At 43.6% G+C, this 19,678-nt stretch overlaps 2 protein-coding genes across 4 annotated transcripts in view; one reads left to right on the top strand and one right to left on the bottom strand.

The window, feature by feature from the left end:
* The window catches only part of CAPN2 (calpain 2), a 53,371-nt gene extending 36,919 nt beyond the window's left edge, over positions 1 to 16,452 (top strand). The window contains exons 14-21 of the mRNA XM_074989907.1: positions 544 to 609; positions 2,781 to 2,838; positions 4,662 to 4,726; positions 6,195 to 6,263; positions 7,095 to 7,173; positions 8,777 to 8,893; positions 10,299 to 10,357; positions 15,578 to 16,452. Of these exons, the coding sequence (XP_074846008.1) occupies positions 544 to 609; positions 2,781 to 2,838; positions 4,662 to 4,726; positions 6,195 to 6,263; positions 7,095 to 7,173; positions 8,777 to 8,893; positions 10,299 to 10,357; positions 15,578 to 15,601 (537 nt within the window). The 3' untranslated portion in view covers positions 15,602 to 16,452. The remainder of the gene's footprint in view (positions 1 to 543; positions 610 to 2,780; positions 2,839 to 4,661; positions 4,727 to 6,194; positions 6,264 to 7,094; positions 7,174 to 8,776; positions 8,894 to 10,298; positions 10,358 to 15,577) is intronic.
* Positions 16,453 to 17,759: 1,307 nt separating this feature from the next.
* The window catches only part of TP53BP2 (tumor protein p53 binding protein 2), a 62,558-nt gene continuing 60,639 nt past the window's right edge, over positions 17,760 to 19,678 (bottom strand). For all 3 annotated transcript variants that reach the window (XM_074989903.1, XM_074989906.1, XM_074989904.1), the window contains one exon: positions 17,760 to 18,618. In XM_074989903.1, coding sequence (XP_074846004.1) covers positions 18,577 to 18,618 — 42 coding nt within the window. In that variant the 3' untranslated portion in view covers positions 17,760 to 18,576. The remainder of the gene's footprint in view (positions 18,619 to 19,678) is intronic.

Genomic DNA, 19,678 nt, shown 5'->3' with positions numbered 1-19,678 from the left:
ATTGGTGCTGCTGTAGCAGCAGCTAGAAACTCTGGGTCCTTTTGAATCGCTAGGCCCCAGGCAGCTGCCCCCCAATCAAAGGGGCATGTTTCAATGTAAATTTGACTCCCCCATTAATCCCATATTTGAATATGGGGGCAACCTGTAGTCATGAGCTGTTTCATGGACATCATGAGACTATTTGTATAAGGGGTAAATGATACGATATGTAGTTTTGCTAGCAAAAGCTTGTCTTAGTAGTTGAAAGAGGATTACTTAATTAGCATATATGTAAATCTTTGCAGAGTTGGGATCTTACTGTTTTACTTTTGTTTTGTTAATTAAAGGGACATTATCAGATTCAGTTTGGTCCAAAATTTGTTTTTAAAAAAACAATCAACAGAAGAATGTGGATTTTAAAAAATTCTTTCCATTGCAATAATCTGCAGGGTTACACAATAGCTAAGGAAATGCATTTGTTTAACTGTGCTCATGAAACCGCATTTCTGACAAAATGTCCCTCCTTATAACAGGGTAATTTTTATCGTTTGTACTCTTTTCTAGAATGACATCCGGGAAGAGGACATTGAACCTAGTTTCAAAAAACTTTTTGGGCAGTTGGCTGGAGTGGTGGGTGTTTCTCTTACTTACTTACTCTGGCCCATTATTGTTAGCACTGGGTCTCCATAAAACACAGACTTCTGTGCCAAAGAGCAGTTGAACTCTGATGGGCTGGCCAGATTTGCAAAACGTATCTGCAACATTGTGCATGCCAAAATGTTCAGTTGTGTGCCTACTTACCACAGGCAATGGGTCTCTGTAATGGGGTTCTCACCACTCTGGTGCCTCCTTATGGCTGAGGCAGGGACTAGTTCTCATAGCCAGTGCATCCTCCTCTTGCCAGCAGTGTCTCTGTAAGCTGAGCTCTTGGGTGGCCATCCCAATAGAGAGGCAGGTGCCGTCCGGCCGATTAGCAGACCGCCCACAGCCAGCAACATGTGTTTTGGTGGTGCACATTCCCGTATGTGGTGGGGCACATGACAACTTATTCTGCCCAGGGATGGAAAAAATTAGGGGGAACCCCCTGCTTGTCACAGTCACTTTTGTTCCAGGACCCACACCACCACCAGGCATCATCATCTTTGACATGAGCCTCTGGCTGTGCCCCTCCTTTTGAGGGACAGTATTGCAGTCCTTCAGTCCAAACACTTCCTCTGTGATGAACAGGGGCAGCAGGAACCTAAGCCCACCCACAGTTCTGGGTCCTAGCCCAGAGACCCTGTCGATAGTCACCACTTGCTGCATTCTCTTCAACTCCTCAGTTAATTTCCAAAGGGCATTTCCATGTGGCCTCCAGCACCTTCTTTACCTTGCTTCTGCCAGCCATAGCCACTAGCCAGGAGCTCTTACTAGCTTTCCTGGTCCCTGCGGGCAGCACTGCTCTGTACAAAGTGCTGGCATGCTTGCCTCCTGCTCAGAGCCCAATCTCCCTGCCACCCCAAAATTCCAGGCAGCTACTGCCTCTTCTCTGACCTGCAGCTCTTCTTATATAGGCCAGCTCAGTCCTGATTGGCTGCTCGTACACAACCTCTGTTTCCTCACAGCCCCTTTCTGATTGGCCGCATACCCCACGGTCTCCTGAGGGCTCCGTTAACCCCTTACATGCCAGTGGATGCCTCATATAGCCTCCAGCTAAAGAACTTAGCTTTTTAGATTCATGCCTTCGGATATGCCAGTCGGACGTGCACTTCTGTATACCTGCTGAGCACATCCTTTTGAAAATCTGGCTTAAAGAATAACTGAGTTTGACAAAGCACAGGGTCAGTATCTGATCCCCACAAAACAAGGCTCAGCTGAGCCTCCCCTTTGCCTCTTGCATGGGTGCTCAAAGGAAAGCTTCCTGACATAGAGCTCCTATGAGTGGAGAGAACCCCAGGCAGGGAGAACTACTGTTACTCTTGTTAGGATATCTTGTGTAGACTTACACCAGTTAATTCCTATGGTGTCTGCACCAGTGGTTGTTTCTGCTGAATCTGTCCTCTAGCTTAATGGTTCCCAACCCAGGGAACACATACTCCTGTGGATAAACATAGGTCTTCCAGGGTTACATCATCCCAACTAGTGATTTGCCTAGTTTTACAACAGGTAACATAAAAAGCAGTAGCAAAGTCACTACAGGCCAAAATTTCATACTGACAATGGCTTGTTAATATTGCTCTATAGGTTGCATGCTGAAATATAAATACAATAATTATATTTGATTTATGTTGGAAAGAGCAGCTGAGTCATTTTTCAGTAATAGTGTGCTCTGATACTTTGTTTTGATGTCTGATGTTGTAAGCAAGGAATTTAAGTGAAGTGAAACTTGGGGGTCCCCAAGATGCATCAGACTCCTGAAAGGTGTACAGTAATCTGAAAAGGAATCCAGAACTGCCCAGTGAGATCAGTGCAGAGAAGTCTCACAGGAGGGGTGGATTTTCTGGAGAGACAAAGTCCAAGGCAGAGTGGGCTTAGAGCGCAAGAGGCAATAGGGTAAAAGCTAGACTTGGTAAACTCATCAGAAGGAGTCCAGAGCATACCCTGGAACTGCTTGTGTTAGTTACGTGCTAGCCACATTTAAGCTGTCTGCATTTTCTAAGCATTGCAGAGCTTTTGATTTCATTTTTTTCAAACATTTAGTCATGATAAATGCAACAGATCTTCTTGCTAACCGTCTAGCTCCCTTCCCTGCTATGTAGCTTCCGTAGCTGGCTTGACTTACAGTTCGTATTTTGTTACAACGGTGTGTTACATTTCCACAGGATGCAGAGATCTCTGCTTTTGAATTATGCAATATTCTGAGAAAAATCATTGCTAAACGTAAGTGTCTTCTCTTCTCTGAGAATACATTTTCTCTGATGGCCACCAGCTGGTTAAAGGCACAAAGCACTCACAACCCCCTTGAAAAGTCAAAGGGGCAGACCTCAATCCCAGTCCTGTGCTTCATAGAGATCTTAAACTACCTGTGCCCCTGCTTGGTGAGACTGCACACTCCAGAGGACTCTCTTAGCCCTCTGAGCACCAAAGTGCTCAACACCACACCTACTTGAATGAAGCACGTGTGTGTCTGTGCACAAGTGTTAATGGGTCTCACCAGTCAGGTGGAAGCATGTCAAACTAGTTAGCTTAAAAACAATGAGGAATCCTGACACACCTTAGAGACTAACAGACTGATAAGGACATAAGCTTTTGTGGGTAAAACCCACTTCATTGGCTGGACTGGAGTGGCAATACAAAAATCAGGAGTGTGTGCATATAAGAAAATTACTGCAAAAGAAAGTTACAGTCCATTATGAATTAGGGTGATCAGTCAGGGTGATTGTGGCCATTCAGTGTAGCTGATGAGAAAATGTGAATGTCCATCCACGGGAAGCTGCTTCTGTTCAGTGTTAACCATACTGAGTCCTAATGATATAGTTGTGACTTCGCAAATGAACTCCAATTCAACTGTTTTCCTTCATCATTGAGTTCAAGGGTTTGGTGTTTTTTTGTTTAAGAAGGATGGTTACTTTTAAATCCTTTGAGTGTTGTGGGAGGTTAAAGTGTCCCCACCCCCACCTCGGTTAGCTTAACGGACAAGTGTTGCTATGCTCTAGTGGTTTGACTCCATCCTAGATTGATAATGATGTGAAATAATCAGATTATGTGATCACTCTACACACACCAATGAGCAAAAATGGTTCTGTATTCTGATCAAGATGCAAATACCAGGAAGCCCTACAGAAACCTTATGAGTGAATTACAATAATCAGGGTTGGCCGTCAAGGGCCACAAGAGCATAAACTGCTGTGGCAAGTTCTTCATGAAACAAATGAGGTCATGGCTTGCCCAACTGATAGGGGGAAAAAATATCCACTTTTCTCTGTACCTGAATCAGTCACAAATCAGCCTGGGGTACTAACTGGCTTCAGGTTCTCATAGTGGAGGTGGACGTGGAAGACAATGCTGCTGTTCTTAAGGGGGACTGGTCCACCTGAGAAGTTACTGGCCATAAGACTTACTTAAAAGTGAATCTGTTGCTCTGATGATGAACCAGCATCTGAGAGAACTTGGTTTGGTTTGGGAAAGTGTAAGAGAAGGGGACTAATGTGAATCACTGAATGAAAGGAAACATTAGGACACTTTCAGTTCCTCTCTTTCGGTTAGAGAGGGAGCTACTTATCCCATCAGGCTGCCCATTTTAAGCCTCCAAGGTCAGTGAAAGCACAGCCAACTGTCTAGGGCATCTCTGACAGAGAGGGTCACAAACACACTCTGAATTACTGCAAAAACAATAAGTCTTGTGTGCCACAGAACTTCTTGTCGTTTTAGCAGCTACAGACTAACATGACTACTCCACAGACACAGAATTACTGGTTAATGAACATTACAGGTAGTAGAAAAGCCCATATAAATCTGAGCTTTATTAGCATGAATTGGTGCTCTAGGCAGCATTAAAAAGACACCGAGGCTCCAAAGCGCTGGTCACTAGCCTGCTATGCAAACCTACAAAATGGCTACACTGATGAGCCTGCTATGGTCTGATAGTTTCTGTGCTTGAAGACAGGAAGGCCCATTGGAGACTCCCACACTGAAGAGTTATGATCCTACTCCTATACACTTCAATGTGTACCAAACCTGCCTTTTTTCTGCTTTCCTTACAGGCCAAGATATTAAATCAGATGGCTTCAGTATTGAGACGTGCAAAATCATGGTTGATCTGCTAGATGTATCCTACAGGTGTATGAGCTGGTCTCTGCTCCTCTAGTCATGCTGCAGTGGATCTGCTAGGGGAATGGGGTGCTCCTATCCATCTGTCCTTTCCTTCCAGCAAGCCCTGCGGGGTTGGGGGGGGGAAGCTAGTTCTGCTTGTGGCTACTGCCCTTTAAAGGCTCTCTTGCACAGAGACCATACATATTAATAGTACCACCAGCTGATGATGAATCTGTAGTATCTCTAGCAGTACAAGCCTGTCATCTTAGAGCTCAAAGATCCTGTCTGAATTTCATCTTTGTTGCTTCGTCCAGCTGGCAGCAGTGAATATGCCTATGAAAAGATTGATTCCCAACATGGTATCAATAGCATAGCTCATTGAGGACCTAAACATGTGTATCAAAAGTGCCAAAGTGAGTACGTGAAATCTTGTGCGTTTACAGACTCCACCCATGCCAGGTTCAGTAGGTATGTAAAAAAACCAAAGATTTCACAGTTAGAAACAAACTAGAAGCACAACCCCAGAAATTCTACTCCCCAGATCTCACAGGTTTTTCTGAGCCCAGTCCCCTCTGAGGAAATCTCTAGTAACGATAGCTGCCTCTTCACACGTGGGAGGTAGAGCCAGAGGCGGAGTAAGAGCTCCTGGCTCAAGGGAAGTGGGGTCTAGGGCTGTTCCTTTCTGCTGCTTTCCCTCTAGTGGTTCCCAGGAGCAGAGGAAGGAACTGAAGCGCAACCGCTCCCTTGAGCCAGCACTCCAGGCTGGCACCTGCTTGGACACAGCTGTAGCTGTACTGTCCCCAGCCCTGTCCGATGGTGGGCTTTAGACACACCAGGAGACAACTCTGAAGAAAGGCCAGGGGGTGGTACAACTGTGTCAGAGGGAGAGAACCCATGTTCTGCTCCTTGAATGTGCCTCCCCCCCAGGTATCTGAGGAGGGGTAGAGGGCTGCTCTTGACTCTCCCACTTGTCACTGCTTGTTTGTTGTGAAATGTGGTTGAGCCCAGAATTCCACTGCTGCTGTCAGGGTAAGACTGTGATGTTGGAGTGCTTTTGTTAAGGGGTTTCTGAAGCACTAAAAATTCTGTAAACAGCAGCTCTTACTTTTGGTTGTGTTTGCTTAGAAATCCAAACCTGTTATGACCCAGATTCCCATCAATAGGTGAGTCCTGCATGTGGAACAGAATGGCATCCCCTGTACACAGGCTGACTAGCTAGCGATTGTCCATGGGAAGAACTGAAAAGGCTTGGAAAAGTATTCAGAGGTTCAACTTAAATTCATCCAGCCTCACTGATTCAGAACTTCAAACACTGCCCAAAGAAACAAAAGGGTTCCTGTATCCTCCAGGGTGAGCTAGTAAGCCTTCTCTAAAATGGGTGTCAGAAAATGAGGTTGAGTTTATACTAAAGCAAACCAAATGTAGGAGAGGGAAAACCTTTTCCTTCCTGCTGTCTGAAGACATTGCCTTAACTCATCCTGCAGTCTGATGGAAGCGGTAAACTGGGACTGAAGGAGTTCCACATACTTTGGGGAAAGATCCAGAAATATCAAGTAAGATATAACCTCAGTGTAAGGGAGCACACAGTGTACTATTCATATGGATGTAGACTGGATCTGTTCCCTATAATATATGGCTGTGGGGTATAACTCCATATGTATATTATGGGCACTATCTCTAGGGGCACTTCTGAGTACACAGTATTAAAAATCTCCAAGGGGCAGCCCTATTAGTCTGTAACTTCAAAAACAGCCAGCAGTTCTGTGACATTTTAGAAACTAGCAAATTCATCAGGTCATGAGCTTTTATGGGTAAGAGATGGATTGGAGTGGATTCTGTTGTTTGCACCCCAACCCATATGAGGAAGTGGGTTTAACCCACAGAAGCTCATGACCTAATATATTTTAGTTTCTCAGGTATCTCAGGACTGCCTGCTGTTAAACTAAAAGGTTGTGTTCGCCACTAAAACCCGCTTCCCTGTCCAGTTACTTGAGGCTCTGAACTGCCTTCATTCCCACTTAATCAGTAGGAGCTGGAGCCACTCAAGAGATACGCAGCATCTTACAGGAGGCGGCTCACTGGGACTAGAGCAGCCTGGGGCAGTACAAGGGCAGCGATCCTCCTCCTGTAAGATGCTGCATGTCTCTTGTGAGGGGCTGAGCGACTGTAGTGCTGTATGTGAAGACAAGACCCCTTGAGGAGCTGTGTGACTGACCCTAATTAAAATCAATCCAAAATCCATTATAGGTGCTAGTAAAGGTTGCTCCCTTTCTTCATGAAAAACAGACATTGCTTTCCACAGGCACTTATCTGACTTCCAGCTGAAGCCACAATAACCAGCCCTGCATGACCAATGAGCTCCAACAGTGGCTTTTGTTTTACAGAAAATCTATAGGGAAATAGATGTTGATCGCTCTGGTACCATGAACTCCTACGAGATGCGGCGAGCATTAGAAGCAGCAGGTACTTCTGTTCCTCACTTGCTGTATTCCCAACATTTATCTGCCCACATATAGAGTTAGGACATTTCAAGTCCCTCATTTAGACCAAGAATCAAAGTCAGTAGGCACTGGTAAAAGATACAGGGGAACTATTTCAGTGATCTAAGCCAGTGTAAAGATCACTGACATGGTTATGCTGTATTTAGCACATACAATCATATCTCCCTGTTGTGGCTGGCCACAGGGATGAATGGCTTTTTATGTCTTGTTAAAGGAGTCTTGGGCTACTGGTGCTAAAAGGTCATGGATTCTGTCCTCATTGGCTAGCCATGGTATCTAGTTATATGCAGCTGAGCAGGCACATTAAAACCAGCTCAGAGAAGTGGCTTCCTGTTGGGGGTTACTCTCACTTAGGACTTGACACAATAGGGTGATGAATGCACTATTAACAGCTGGGATCCACACACCAGCATCCTTTAGCGATAGAGTTGGTCAGGTTGCCTGGGGGAAGAGACAAGGAATCAGTGCAAGCACTTCCTCTGAATCACCATTCAATAAATATACTCTGCTCTTCTGTAGCACTTCTCAGCAGTAGATCTCAATATGCACGAGCAGTATCATCATCCCCATTTTATGGAGGGGGAAACTGGGGCACATCAAGGGAAAAATTTGCTCTAGGTCACCTAGCAGCTCACGGGCAGAACTGGGAATAGAAACCAGATCTCCTGAGACACAGGCCAGTGCTTTGTATACTTGATTCTTAGTACTGCTGCACAGTGACTACAAGGGAAGTAAAATAAATTCATGAGTCCACTACGAATGTAGGCTCCCAGTAAGAAAATCCCATAGAAGAACCACTGCCCAGACAAAGCTCCTCATAAAAGCACAATATCCACGCAAGTTCTCCATACTACGCTGCATGCTAGAAACGAGCATCAGCGCAAAGTTATCCTATAACCCAGCTTCAACGATGTTTAAATACATACTGTGGCTGGTTCAAGTGTCAGAGTTTGGACACCAATCTAAACTGCTGGAAAGCTTCACAGGGCTGCAGTTCTGCAAAGCCACAGGTCTTGACAACGATCCCCACAGCACACTGCCGGAACAACTCCGATCATCCCCACTGGCTTTTGTTTGTGTGTGGGTAAGACCTGATATAGTTTGGCTTCTTTGGTGGAACCAACAGGCAGCACTTCTGTACCCCTCATACTCTGAGTGGTTTTTGGATAAGCCTGCCCACAAACTCGCTACAGTACAGTTACACCTCACCACCAGTTTTCTCTGACGTCTCCCTAGATGAGTCGCTCCCTCTACAAATGAACTCTGCTAGCCCTCCTGAGCCCATGGAGTGGTTCAGCACGCTGCACTATTACCAAACAACTTAGACATACCCACAGATAATGTTAAAGATGTGACCCATCACAAATGACCCAGCTCAATAGTTTAAAAAAACTGAAAGACACAAATGTGACCAATATAGATATGAAAATTTCCTACCTTTGCTCCGATAGTGCGAACATTTGTCATCTTCAAACCAAACCAGTCACATTGTTTCTGTTAGTTCACCACCATCTGGCTACATTGTTAGCTGACCAAATGTTTTCGCCTTTCATCTTGCTCTACAGGGTTTAAGCTGACTTGCCAGCTGCACCAAGTCATTGTGGCTCGTTTTGCAGATGAGCAGCTTATCATTGACTTTGATAATTTTGTCAGGTGCTTGATTCGGCTGGAAACTTTGTTCAGTGAGTATATTCTTAGTAAAGCTTTCCATTGTGAGCAGCCTGTTGCCTCACTGTTTAAGATCCAGCTTATTTTAATGCAAGGCTCTCTGCTTTGCACCAGAGTAAGTAGTAAAGGAACAAGTTTTTACGCTCTGATCTGTGCAGAAAGCCCGCTGAATTTTGGCTGAGGATGCAAGTGAGTGTGGGTGGGTCAGACTACAGGATTGGGCTTAGACCATTTTGTTTGCGTCTCTTTTTGCCCACATTCAAAAGCTAAATTCATAAGGGGGATTTGAGCATTAAAACATTTAACATCTAGCCTTCCCCCTTTCTAGTGGAATTTACAACCCCAAGTTAAGTGCCCAGTCTTCGCAGATGGTGAAGAGGGAGAATTAATGCCTTAAAAATAGGACTTACAGAAGCTGGCATGCTGAGCAGGATCTATCACGTTCATCTGTTGAAATTGTTCTGCTTATTATGAATAGTCATTGGGACAGAGTACGAGTGACTCTTTAGTTAGTGGTTGCACCTGGTAAGGGTTTGTCCCAGCAATGAACCAGCCAGCCTGAAGATTTAAATTCTTCTCTCACAACTCTTGGATGAATGCTTTAAACTTAATTTTGGGAGCAGGGCAGGGAGAGGAGGGGTACTACCTCCACTGTGTTTTGTGCAGGGCTCAGTCTAGTAGATGTGGTTCTTAGATGCTAACATGAGTGTGCTTAGAGTCAAGGACTGCAGGCAACCTAGGCATGAGAATGCCTAGCTTGTGAATTCTTGTGGCCTGAATTAGGTACCCAGTTGTTCAGTAGTGTCAGGACTTACCTGGTTTTGCACGTGCTCACCTGTGCCAGTGAGGCACAAATCGGAGCTTTCCATTTAGCCAATGTGGGCCTTTAGGTGCCCCCAGGGTGAAGTGGTAGCTGAGCGCAGGTTTTCTGAATGCCTGTAGTGATTAGTATTGGCATCATGTGCCTGAAGTGGTAGCGGGGCACCTCCAGTATTAACATGACAAAAATAGAAAGCATTTCACACAGTGACAGGTTTAAAAAATTACTTTTGCTGAACTTATCACTGTTCTAAATATACAATGGACCATAAAAGTTATTCAGACAACTCAACATTACTGTCTAAATGTTGCTTAGTTTTTTTTAATGTCGCTCAGCTTAAACAGCCACTAGTTTTGATGCACTAGTACAAAGCTGCTGTTTTTGCTAATAGTGGACTGTTTTTAAAAGAGGAAGCAGCTTTGATGCAATTCCTCTTGGTTTGGTTTTATAAATTGTTTTTCATAAACCCTAAATTTCCCCCTTTTTAAATCTGAAACAAAATATTCATAATCAAAGACAAAAGGGATAAATCAGATTCTGGTTTTTGCTGCTTTCTTCATACACACCTTATTTCTCTCTCTCCCTCCCCTCCACCACAGAAATATTTAAGAAACTGGATGTTGAGAAGAGTGGGACAGTGGAGCTGAACCTGAATGCTGTAAGTTAATGTCTGCTTAAGATCAACAGAACTGTGGCTTGCTGGAGAAAATTGTGATTCAGTTCTAAAAGCAGTTTACCCTGGTACTACTAGATTCTATGCAGTAGGGATGGCTGGTGCACTCTGTTTTCCAGTTTCACACTGTGATGGGAATTTAAGCACAAGTAAGATACTGGTGTTTTCTGTGGCTACAGTTCTCTGTTCTTGTGATTTAAGAAGGCAAATCACTGTCTGCTTCCTCATATTAACCTTGCAGTCAGGGATGCTGAGAGCCAGTGAACCAGTGTGTAAACTCTGCATATAATGGAAATCACTTCAAGCTACAGTGTGTGGCTGCACCCAGAGCACCTGCATTCTAGTTAGATAACCTTATATTCTACTGGGGTTAATGTCAATTCCAGCTTACCTAGCTCTCCCATTTTTACCCCACTGCCTTGTGGATTATCCTGGAAAGGAGCAAGGCTAAGGGAGTAAACCCTGACAGAAAATCCGGAGGGGAGTCCTAAGGCAGTTCTGTGCCAACTTCTGGCATTGACCCGGCAACTCCTGCAGCTGAGCTGGTACCAGACATAGAGGTTATCCTCTCCTTTGGACTATAGCAGTAAAGCCGAGAGGGGGACACTGGCATCTGGGTAGCCCAGGGTCCCAATAATCGCCCAAGTTCGCACCTGGAGAGATACTCCAGCATCGCTAACAGTGTTGAACCAACATGGGAGGTAACAGATACTGGTTATAAGCTCCTGCTCGATTGGCATAGAGAACGAGTGCCAGGGGTTGCCTCCAACGGTGGGAGGGATCGTCGCATCTCACTGGACAGTCACTCAAGCTGGGTAGCCCCCAGCCAGTAGGGTACTGTCCCGCCACAGGTCACCTGCCTCACGGGGTGCATGAGGCTTAAGGTTCCCAAACCTGACAAGTAACCTGAAATTGGAGCACCAGGCAAACCAATAAGAAAATCAACAAGAAAAGGAAACCATCAAAGTTTTAAGCTTGCTTGCTGGAATGTGCAGACCACGCTGACAGGTCTGACTGAAGATTTTCAGGACACCAGCGACACCCAAAAGACCGCTGTCATCGATGAGGAACTGAAGAGGCTCCAAGTTGACATAGCTGCTCTGCAAGAGACACATCTCGCAGATTCGGGATCTCTAAAGGAAAAGGACTACACCTTTTTCTGGCAGGGTAAACCCCGAGAAGAACCCAGGGATCATGGTGTTGGCTTTACCATCAGAAACACCCTTCTACAAATGGTGGAATTAGTCATGGGTGGATCAGAGACTCCTTCAGGTCATACTTCAAACTCATGCCAGTCCTGTCCGCCTGATCAGCACTTATGCCCCAACCCTGTATGCTGCACCGGAAGTAGAAGACAAGTTTTATGACGTGCTTAGTGCTGCCATAGTGCAAACACCTGCTCGCAAACAACTGTACATTCTGGGTGACTTCAGTGTGAGAGTTGGAGCTGATCGTGACTCGTGGCCTTCCTGCTTAGGCCACTTTGGTGTGGGAAAAATGAATGAAAATGGTCAGAGTCTTCTTGAACTTTGCACGTACCACAATCTGTGCATCACAAACACATTTTTCCAAACCAAGCCACAGCACAGTGTGTCATGGAGACACCCACGCTCAGAACACTGGCATCCACTAGACGTGGTCATCGCTAGACATAACCTCAAAAACGTCCTTCTGACATGCAGCTATCAGAGTGCTGACTGTGATACAGATCACTCATTAGTTTGCTCCAAACTCAGGGTGATTCCCAAGAAGCTGCACCACTCTAAACCAACTGGAGAGCCCCGCATCGATGCCATAAAGACGGCTAACTCAGAGAGAGCTGAAAAGTTCAGAGCGACCCTCGAGGAGAATCTGCGCAGCAACCCTGGGGGTGCTGATGTGACCACCAGATGGCAGCATCTGAGGAATACAACGTACAACACGGCCTTGTCAGTGCTTGGAAGAAGAGCTAGAAACACAAATGACTGGTTCGAAGCTAACTCCGATGAGATGATTCCAGCCATCGAAAAAAGCACGCTGCGCTCCTGGAGTACAAACATTCGCCGAGCCAGAATACCCTGCAGGCGCTCAGACCAGCCAGAAAAACAGCACAGCAGATGGCCAGGCGCTGTGCCAACAACTACTGGCTCAAGCTATGCAGCAGCATCCAGACCAGTGCTGACTTTGTTAACCTCAGGGGAATGTACAAGAGCATCAAGAAGGCATTAGGACCCACCCAGAACAAGATGGCACCTCTGAAATCCAAATCTGGTGAAGTCATCACTGACAAAGCCAAAACAGATGGAGCGCTGGGTCGAGCACTACTCCGAACTGTACTCACGTGAGAACATTGTGGTCGACTCAGCCCTCGATGCCGACGAACTGGACCAGGAACCAACTGTGGATGAACTGAAGAAAGCCATTGACAACACTGCAGTAGGAAAGGCCCCGGGCCAGGATGGTATACCCCCAGAGGTAATCAAGTGTGCCACGGACACTCTCCTGGAACCCCTACATGAGCTACTGTGTCTGTGCTGGAGAGAGGGAGAGGTTCCACAGGACATGCGCAACGCTAACATCATAACATTGTATAAAAACAAAGGAGACAGAAGCGACTGCAACAATTACTGTGGAATCTCCCTCCTAAGCATCACTGGTAAAAACTGTTTGCTCACATCATCCTCAGGAGACTCCAGAAGATTGCTGAGAGGGTGTATCCTGAATCACAGTGCGGATTCTGCCCGTAGCGATCTACTGTCAACATGGTCTTCTCTCTGAGGCAGCTGCAGGAGAAATGCAGGGAGCAGAAGAAGCCACTCTATATTGCCTTCATCGACCTAACCAAGGCCTTCAACTTGGTCAGCAGGGATGGACTGTTCAAAACTGCTCCACAAGATAGGTTGTCCGCCATGGTTACTCAAGATGATCCAGTCTTTCCACAAAGACATGAGAGGAACCGTCCAATACGATGGCACATTATCGGATGCTTTCAGCATCAGGAGCGGCGTCAAACAAGGATGTGTCCTTGCTCCAACATTGTTCGGGATCTTCTTCACACTCCTCCTTAAACACGCCTTTGGATCTTCCACAGAGGGCATCTTTTTGCACACAAGATCTGACAGGAAACTGTTTAATCTTGCAAGGCTGAAAGCTAAATCTAAGGTGCAGGAAGTCCTCATCAGAGATATGCTGTTCGCAGATGACACTGCTGTCGTGTCACACACAGAAGACCAGCTTCAGAAGCTGCTGGATCAGTTCTCCAAAGCATGCAAGGACTTTGGGCTCTCCATCAGCCTAAAGAAGACAAATGTACTTGCTCAGGACATTGCTGATTCTCCATCAATCAGCATTGACAGCTATACGTTAGAGGTTGTCCACGAGTTAGTTTACCTCGGGTCCACCATCACTGACCCCCTGTCCTTGGAGGCTGAGCTAAATAGGAGGATCAGTAAAGCAGCCACAACTCTGTCCAGACTCAGCAAGAGAGTGTGGAACAAGCAGCTGTACACTCACACCAAAATGCAAGTCTACAGAGCCTGCATCCTCAGCACCCTCCTTTACAGCAGTGAGACTTGGACCCTGTATGCCTGCCAGGAAAAGAGGCTGAATGCCTTCCACTTGCGCTGCCTCAGGCGCATCTTTGGAATATCATGGAAGGAACTATACAAGGGCCTTCAGAAGGGCGAGTTGAAGATCAGACAGCTAGCAAAGGAGAAGCGAGCCCACAGAAAGCACAGCAAGGACCTGCTAGACACCCATTACATATGCAACAGATGCAGCAAGGACTGTCACTCTTGTGTGGGTCTTCACAGTCACAGCCGATGCTGCAAATGAGGATGCCAAACGGAACTACGAAGGGCGCGTTCCATAGTCTACATCGACTGAAGGATGCTACTACTACTAGCTCTCCCATTTTAGTCTTTCCCATCAATGGCTGTACATCCCATCTTCCCATATAGGGGCAGGGAATAAAGGAGAACTTTAATTTTATCCTTTTACTACTTCTATTCTTCAAAAAGGGATTCAACAACTGTCAAGTCAGGCCACTTTACCTCTGAAGGAGAGTGCACACATGGGTTTATTGTGCTTCACAAGTCTAGTTAAGATGAATTAACATCATCCCTGCAGGGATCAAATCCACAATGTCTGAAATAAGAGAATGTTGCTCCAAGTAATTTGAATTATACTTGGAGTAGGATTCTGGTGTTGGCATAATCCAGTTACACGACTACTAGAGAATTGCTGAAGTTGGTTATTATGAAAAAGTTAATTCAGATCTTAATGTTACGAGAATGTTTTCATATACTTCAGCACATAAGGATGCAGATAATCTTCTACATTTTGTATGTATTTGTAACCTAAACCAAGTCTACAACGGTCAGGCATTCAGGAAATATTCTCTCACAATGTCTTCTGTAAGAACAGACAGATTTGTCCTCCTTTGCACTAGATAGGTTCTTGTCTAGATCCCATCATCTCACAAACTTGATAAAAACAAAAAAAGCAGTCAAGTAGCACTTGAAAAAGATGAACAAAATAATTTATTAGGTGAGCTTTCGTGGACCAGACCCACTTCTTCAGACCATAGCCATACCAGAACAGACTCAATATTTAAGGGGTACAGAGAACCAAAAACGGTAATCAAGGAGGACAAATCAGAAAAAAAATGATCAAGGTGAGTAAATCAGAGTAGAAGGGAGGGGTGGGGGAGGTCAAGAATTAGATTAAGCCAAGTATGCAAACGAGCCCCTATAGTGGACTCAGAAAATTCCCATCCGGGTTCAAGCCATGTGTTAATGTGCCCAATACAAATTCAGCACATTAACACATGGTTTGAGTCACTATAGGGGCTCGTTTGCATACTTGGCTTAATCTAATTCTTGACCCCCACCCTTTACTCTCTGGTTTGCTCACCTTGATCATTTTTTTTTCCTGATTTGTCCTCCTTGATTACTGTTTTTGGTTCTCTGTGCCTTATATATTGGGTCTGGTCTGGTCTGGTCTGATGTGGGTCTGGTCCACGAAAGCTCACCTAATAATTGTTTTGTTAGTCTTTTTAACGTGCTACTTGACTGCTTTTTTGTTTTGATAGTATATAGACTAGCACGGCTCTCTCTTACTATTAAACTTGATGTAATAAGTCATCTTCCTAAATTTTCAATATGCTTCACGTTGTATGGCAGGTGAGGACAGTCCTTAACTCATGTTCTTCCTTCTCTCCACTAGTGGTTGTGTTTTACTTGCATTTGAAGCAATAACTGACCTCAACCTGAAGATGGCCCCTGGAATCAAGATAATGCAAAAATTTTCATACAACTTGCAAGAACATAGGGACACAACTGTATCCCCAACATCAGCCTGATCCGTGTGTCTATGAATGGATGCTTAAAACAATGTGTAGGAGGGTATAGGTAAAATATTTAAGTATCTGAAATATGAATATGAAAGCTTGCAGTCTTATAGATGCACACTGACAGGATAGTTTTGATTACCTTTATAATCTCAGCATGAAAGTTCTAATTTTGTATAATTCTTTAGTGCTACTTTTGACAACTTTGCTTAAGTGATCTGTTTAACAATTAATCAAGGAGCTACTTAAAGTGCAATTAAATATCACTGTTCTGAGGAACAGTTTCACTGTAAATTAGAAGGAAATGTATTTTAAAATTGTAAATTCATTGCCAGTTTTTTTTTTTAAACTGCTAGGGAGGGGTGGCCCTCATTTAAATAAATGAGCTGAATGGACAAGGTGCAGTAGAGGCTCATTGCCCTTCAGTTTATCACCTCTTAAACATAGTGTCTTTTGAAATTAGAACAATGTTCTCTTAAGTATGGGCAATATGGCCTTTAAAATAAGCAATACAATGAGTAAGCTGACATTGCAATCTTGCAAGTATAGCTACTAGCAAGATCTGTGTCAGCAACCAAAGACATCAAGACAACTGCTGCCATGCATGGTAGGGACTATCACTGGTTATGAACTTAAAAAAAAATAAAATAAAATTGCTTAAACTTTACAAAAGGAATGTAAAGAATAACAAAATATTTCGATTCTTGCCTTCACTTCAAATACTGTTTTAAATAAAGACAGTTAGGCCTGGCCCAGGTAGTAGGTGTTTCTTTGTAATGGGGTCAGTTGGGTGGATAAAGCTGTGCTTGGCTGCAACACATTTTCCATATATGCTGTGTGTGTTTGTCCGGTCATCACGTTACATGTTCTTTGAAGGCTGCTGTAGAAAACAGTGCTGATAACTGAAATATAGGAAAGGCACCTGTAAGGCCAGAAAACTACTACCTTGCACACTGAACACATGGAAATGAACAAATATCCAGGGCATGTCCCCCTTTTAAAAAAGCATGAGATTATGAACATGAACAGATTTCAGCATCATCACCAAGTAGCATTTACTGTCATCTAAACTAGCTGAGGAACTGTAGGGCAGTGGAGCGATTGCTCCATTGCTGCATGTGACTTTTCCACTGAAAGCCCCCATATGTTGGTGTGTCTTTTTGATCGATTTAGTGGCCCCCACCCCTTTCTAATCTGCCAGTAATGGTTAGCTGGACCTAAAGGGGACAGAGGAGGGCAGGGCCCTATGTTGGGCACCATGGAAGCACAACTCCAGAGAGGTGCCCAGGCCGACACCATGGATAGCTGCTAGGGGAAAAATAAATTGTCCAGCTGACACCCAGCTGGAATGCACATGAACACCACACAAACTAAATGGTTACTTACTCTCTCACTGCCATCCCTTCCTGGTCCTATGGATGACAAACACTTTTACCCCCTGCCAATCCCCTGAGCTACTCAATTCCACATGCTTGTATCAGTCTGACAGATCTTTGCAGTAAACTGAGCTCACTGAGATATCACACATTCACAGAGCCTTGTCAGAACAATTCCCAAACCCTTAACTGCAGAAGGATCATACTGCACTGTGACCTAAGAACTTGGTAGTTGTAGACTGTAATTATACATTCAGTTTATGCCCTGAGACTCCTTTCCTACAAGGATTTTCAAGTTTTACTGATGTCGTTAACAGTTATGACTAGTACAATAGTATCTCCTATAAGATTACCCTGGTAGAGAAGGCTAGTTAGAAGTAGTTCTCCTGTAAAGATTTCCCTTTAAAAATATTGTACAGCATAGCTCCATGAAATTAAACAGAGCTTGTCACTTATAACCTTCACTGATAAGCTTGAGCTAATAAATGGATAGTTTGCATATCACATGCACAGTTTTTTACATAAAAATTGTAAGTCAAAGAATGTTTTCCATGCTGATAATGTAATAGGTGAATACTGACATATGCCAGGATATTACAACATTGTGTTATGTATCTGCATAGCAGGCTGAGGTTTCTCAGTCGTGTGCTCACATGGATGATGTCAGGGATAGAGTTTGACACTAGAACACCAAAGCATTAAAACTTAGAGGAGACGCCATTTTAATCATATCACAATTAACAAAAAATAAAAACATACGATTATAACAAAGTTTGTGAGTTTTAAAGGCTACAGAAAGTTTAAGCTTAATTTTCAGTTACAAAACAAAATAAATACAAGTTTTTTTTTTGTAAAAACAAGAAATTCTAAAACTACATTACCTCTGATATAGCACAAAGTATTTTGAATACATGAAATTCCTAAGATGCTACAGCATTTTATAGTTATTGCTCAATGAACTGGTCAAAACGTCCTTCACTGTTACACACTTATCTTCATACTACTGTAACAAATACTCTGCTTATAGAAATGTGCTTTCAGGTTCTGTAGGTAGCTCAGATGACTAATTTCCTCCACTAGGAACAAAGCCAAAGAGATTTGGAGAAAGCCAGTTGTATGGAACATGAACTCCCTCACTGACCAACTGAAAAGTTCATTGCATTTCATGCAGGAAATAAAACGTGAATTCTGTTCCTGCGTACATCTGTGCCATTGGAGAAAGACCAAAAAGCAAAGTGGGCACTAGTTCAATGTTAGGGTTACTTAAGCCAGATGTAGCACAGTTCTGTTTGCTTATCAGCAGCATTTCAGCTTATCAATGCCCTCCTCCATTTGCAAATCCATTAATCCTTCATTTGTTTTTAAGCGCATTCTTCATTGTGTTCAAGTTACATTATTTTAATAAGTCTCATGACACGGATTAACACAAAATGAATTTTTTATAGGCGTGATGAACTACCCATGATTAGAACTTCATAAATTGAGGATTCTGTGAAATTTCATGCCAAGCTTCTTTGCCTTGGTTTAATCCGTGGGTATAGCTGAGAGAGGGAAAGAGAGGAAGGGAAAAAAAAAAGAATCATAAAGGGACAGAAATTCTTAAATATAGACAAGTATTTCAAATCATGATTACAAAGTACCACCAGGATCTAATTATATAGTATGTAGATAAAATTCCCAGAGGCAATTAAAACCAAAAAAGTAGCAATTGCAAACATTTCTAAGTTTTCCCGGCAAGCATAAAACTACTACAAGGATGTATCAATGGTAACAGTCATATGAATGTCAAAAAGCAATAAATTGAAAAGCAAAACAATTCTAAATTATCAGCCATTAGAAACAGCCAGCCCTAGTGAGATAGATCTCCAAAGCTTTTCGTATTGCATGACAGCCTAGAGTGATTGCTACTGCGCCGTGAACTTCAGACAGTATTTCTATTCTATTTTATAAACAAGAGAAGAGGTCATAGTCTAAGGTCTATCCACATTCATTAGTCTCTGTGCACAAACAGTTTTTGACGGGCAACAAGTAATCTGAAGAAATCTACCCCTATGTTATAGATCTCTCTACCCATTGTCTAGTTCTGTGAGGAGAGAGTATGAATTTTTCCCTACTTTGATCACTGAATATTGGTCAATAAGACCCCTTTAAATTGCCAGGCCCTGAAATAGTTTAAGGTTTTGGATTGTGGAAGATCTCAATCACATAATATTATAAATAAAACTGTCTCAGTGTGTGAATATAGGAAGTTCCCTCACAGTGAGTAAATGCATCTGAAGAGAAGAACCAGAGACAGCCACCAGAACTCTCAAATCCACTTGGCCCTTTTTCACCATCAGCTCAGGTGTAAAATCAGATATTAAATCTACCAACAGACTGTACATTAAACAGTCTGACACCACCACAAAAAGTTTATTTTGCATAGACCTAGTCAGCATCTGTATTATAAATTACAACTTGTAGACTGTTTTGCCAGTCTCATCCCATTCACATAGGATTCAGCAGAGTTCTCACATAGCATGGTAAGTTTCACTAACATGAGAGGCAAGGATCTATCTGCAAGATTAAAGTATTGAGGCAATTGATCATTTATCCTAGCCT

The sequence above is a fragment of the Carettochelys insculpta genome, chromosome 3 (assembly GCF_033958435.1).
Source record: "Carettochelys insculpta isolate YL-2023 chromosome 3, ASM3395843v1, whole genome shotgun sequence".
Taxonomy (NCBI): domain Eukaryota; kingdom Metazoa; phylum Chordata; order Testudines; family Carettochelyidae; genus Carettochelys; species Carettochelys insculpta.
Note: the sequence above shows the minus strand (reverse complement) of the source record. Positions and strands in the feature narration are given on the sequence as shown.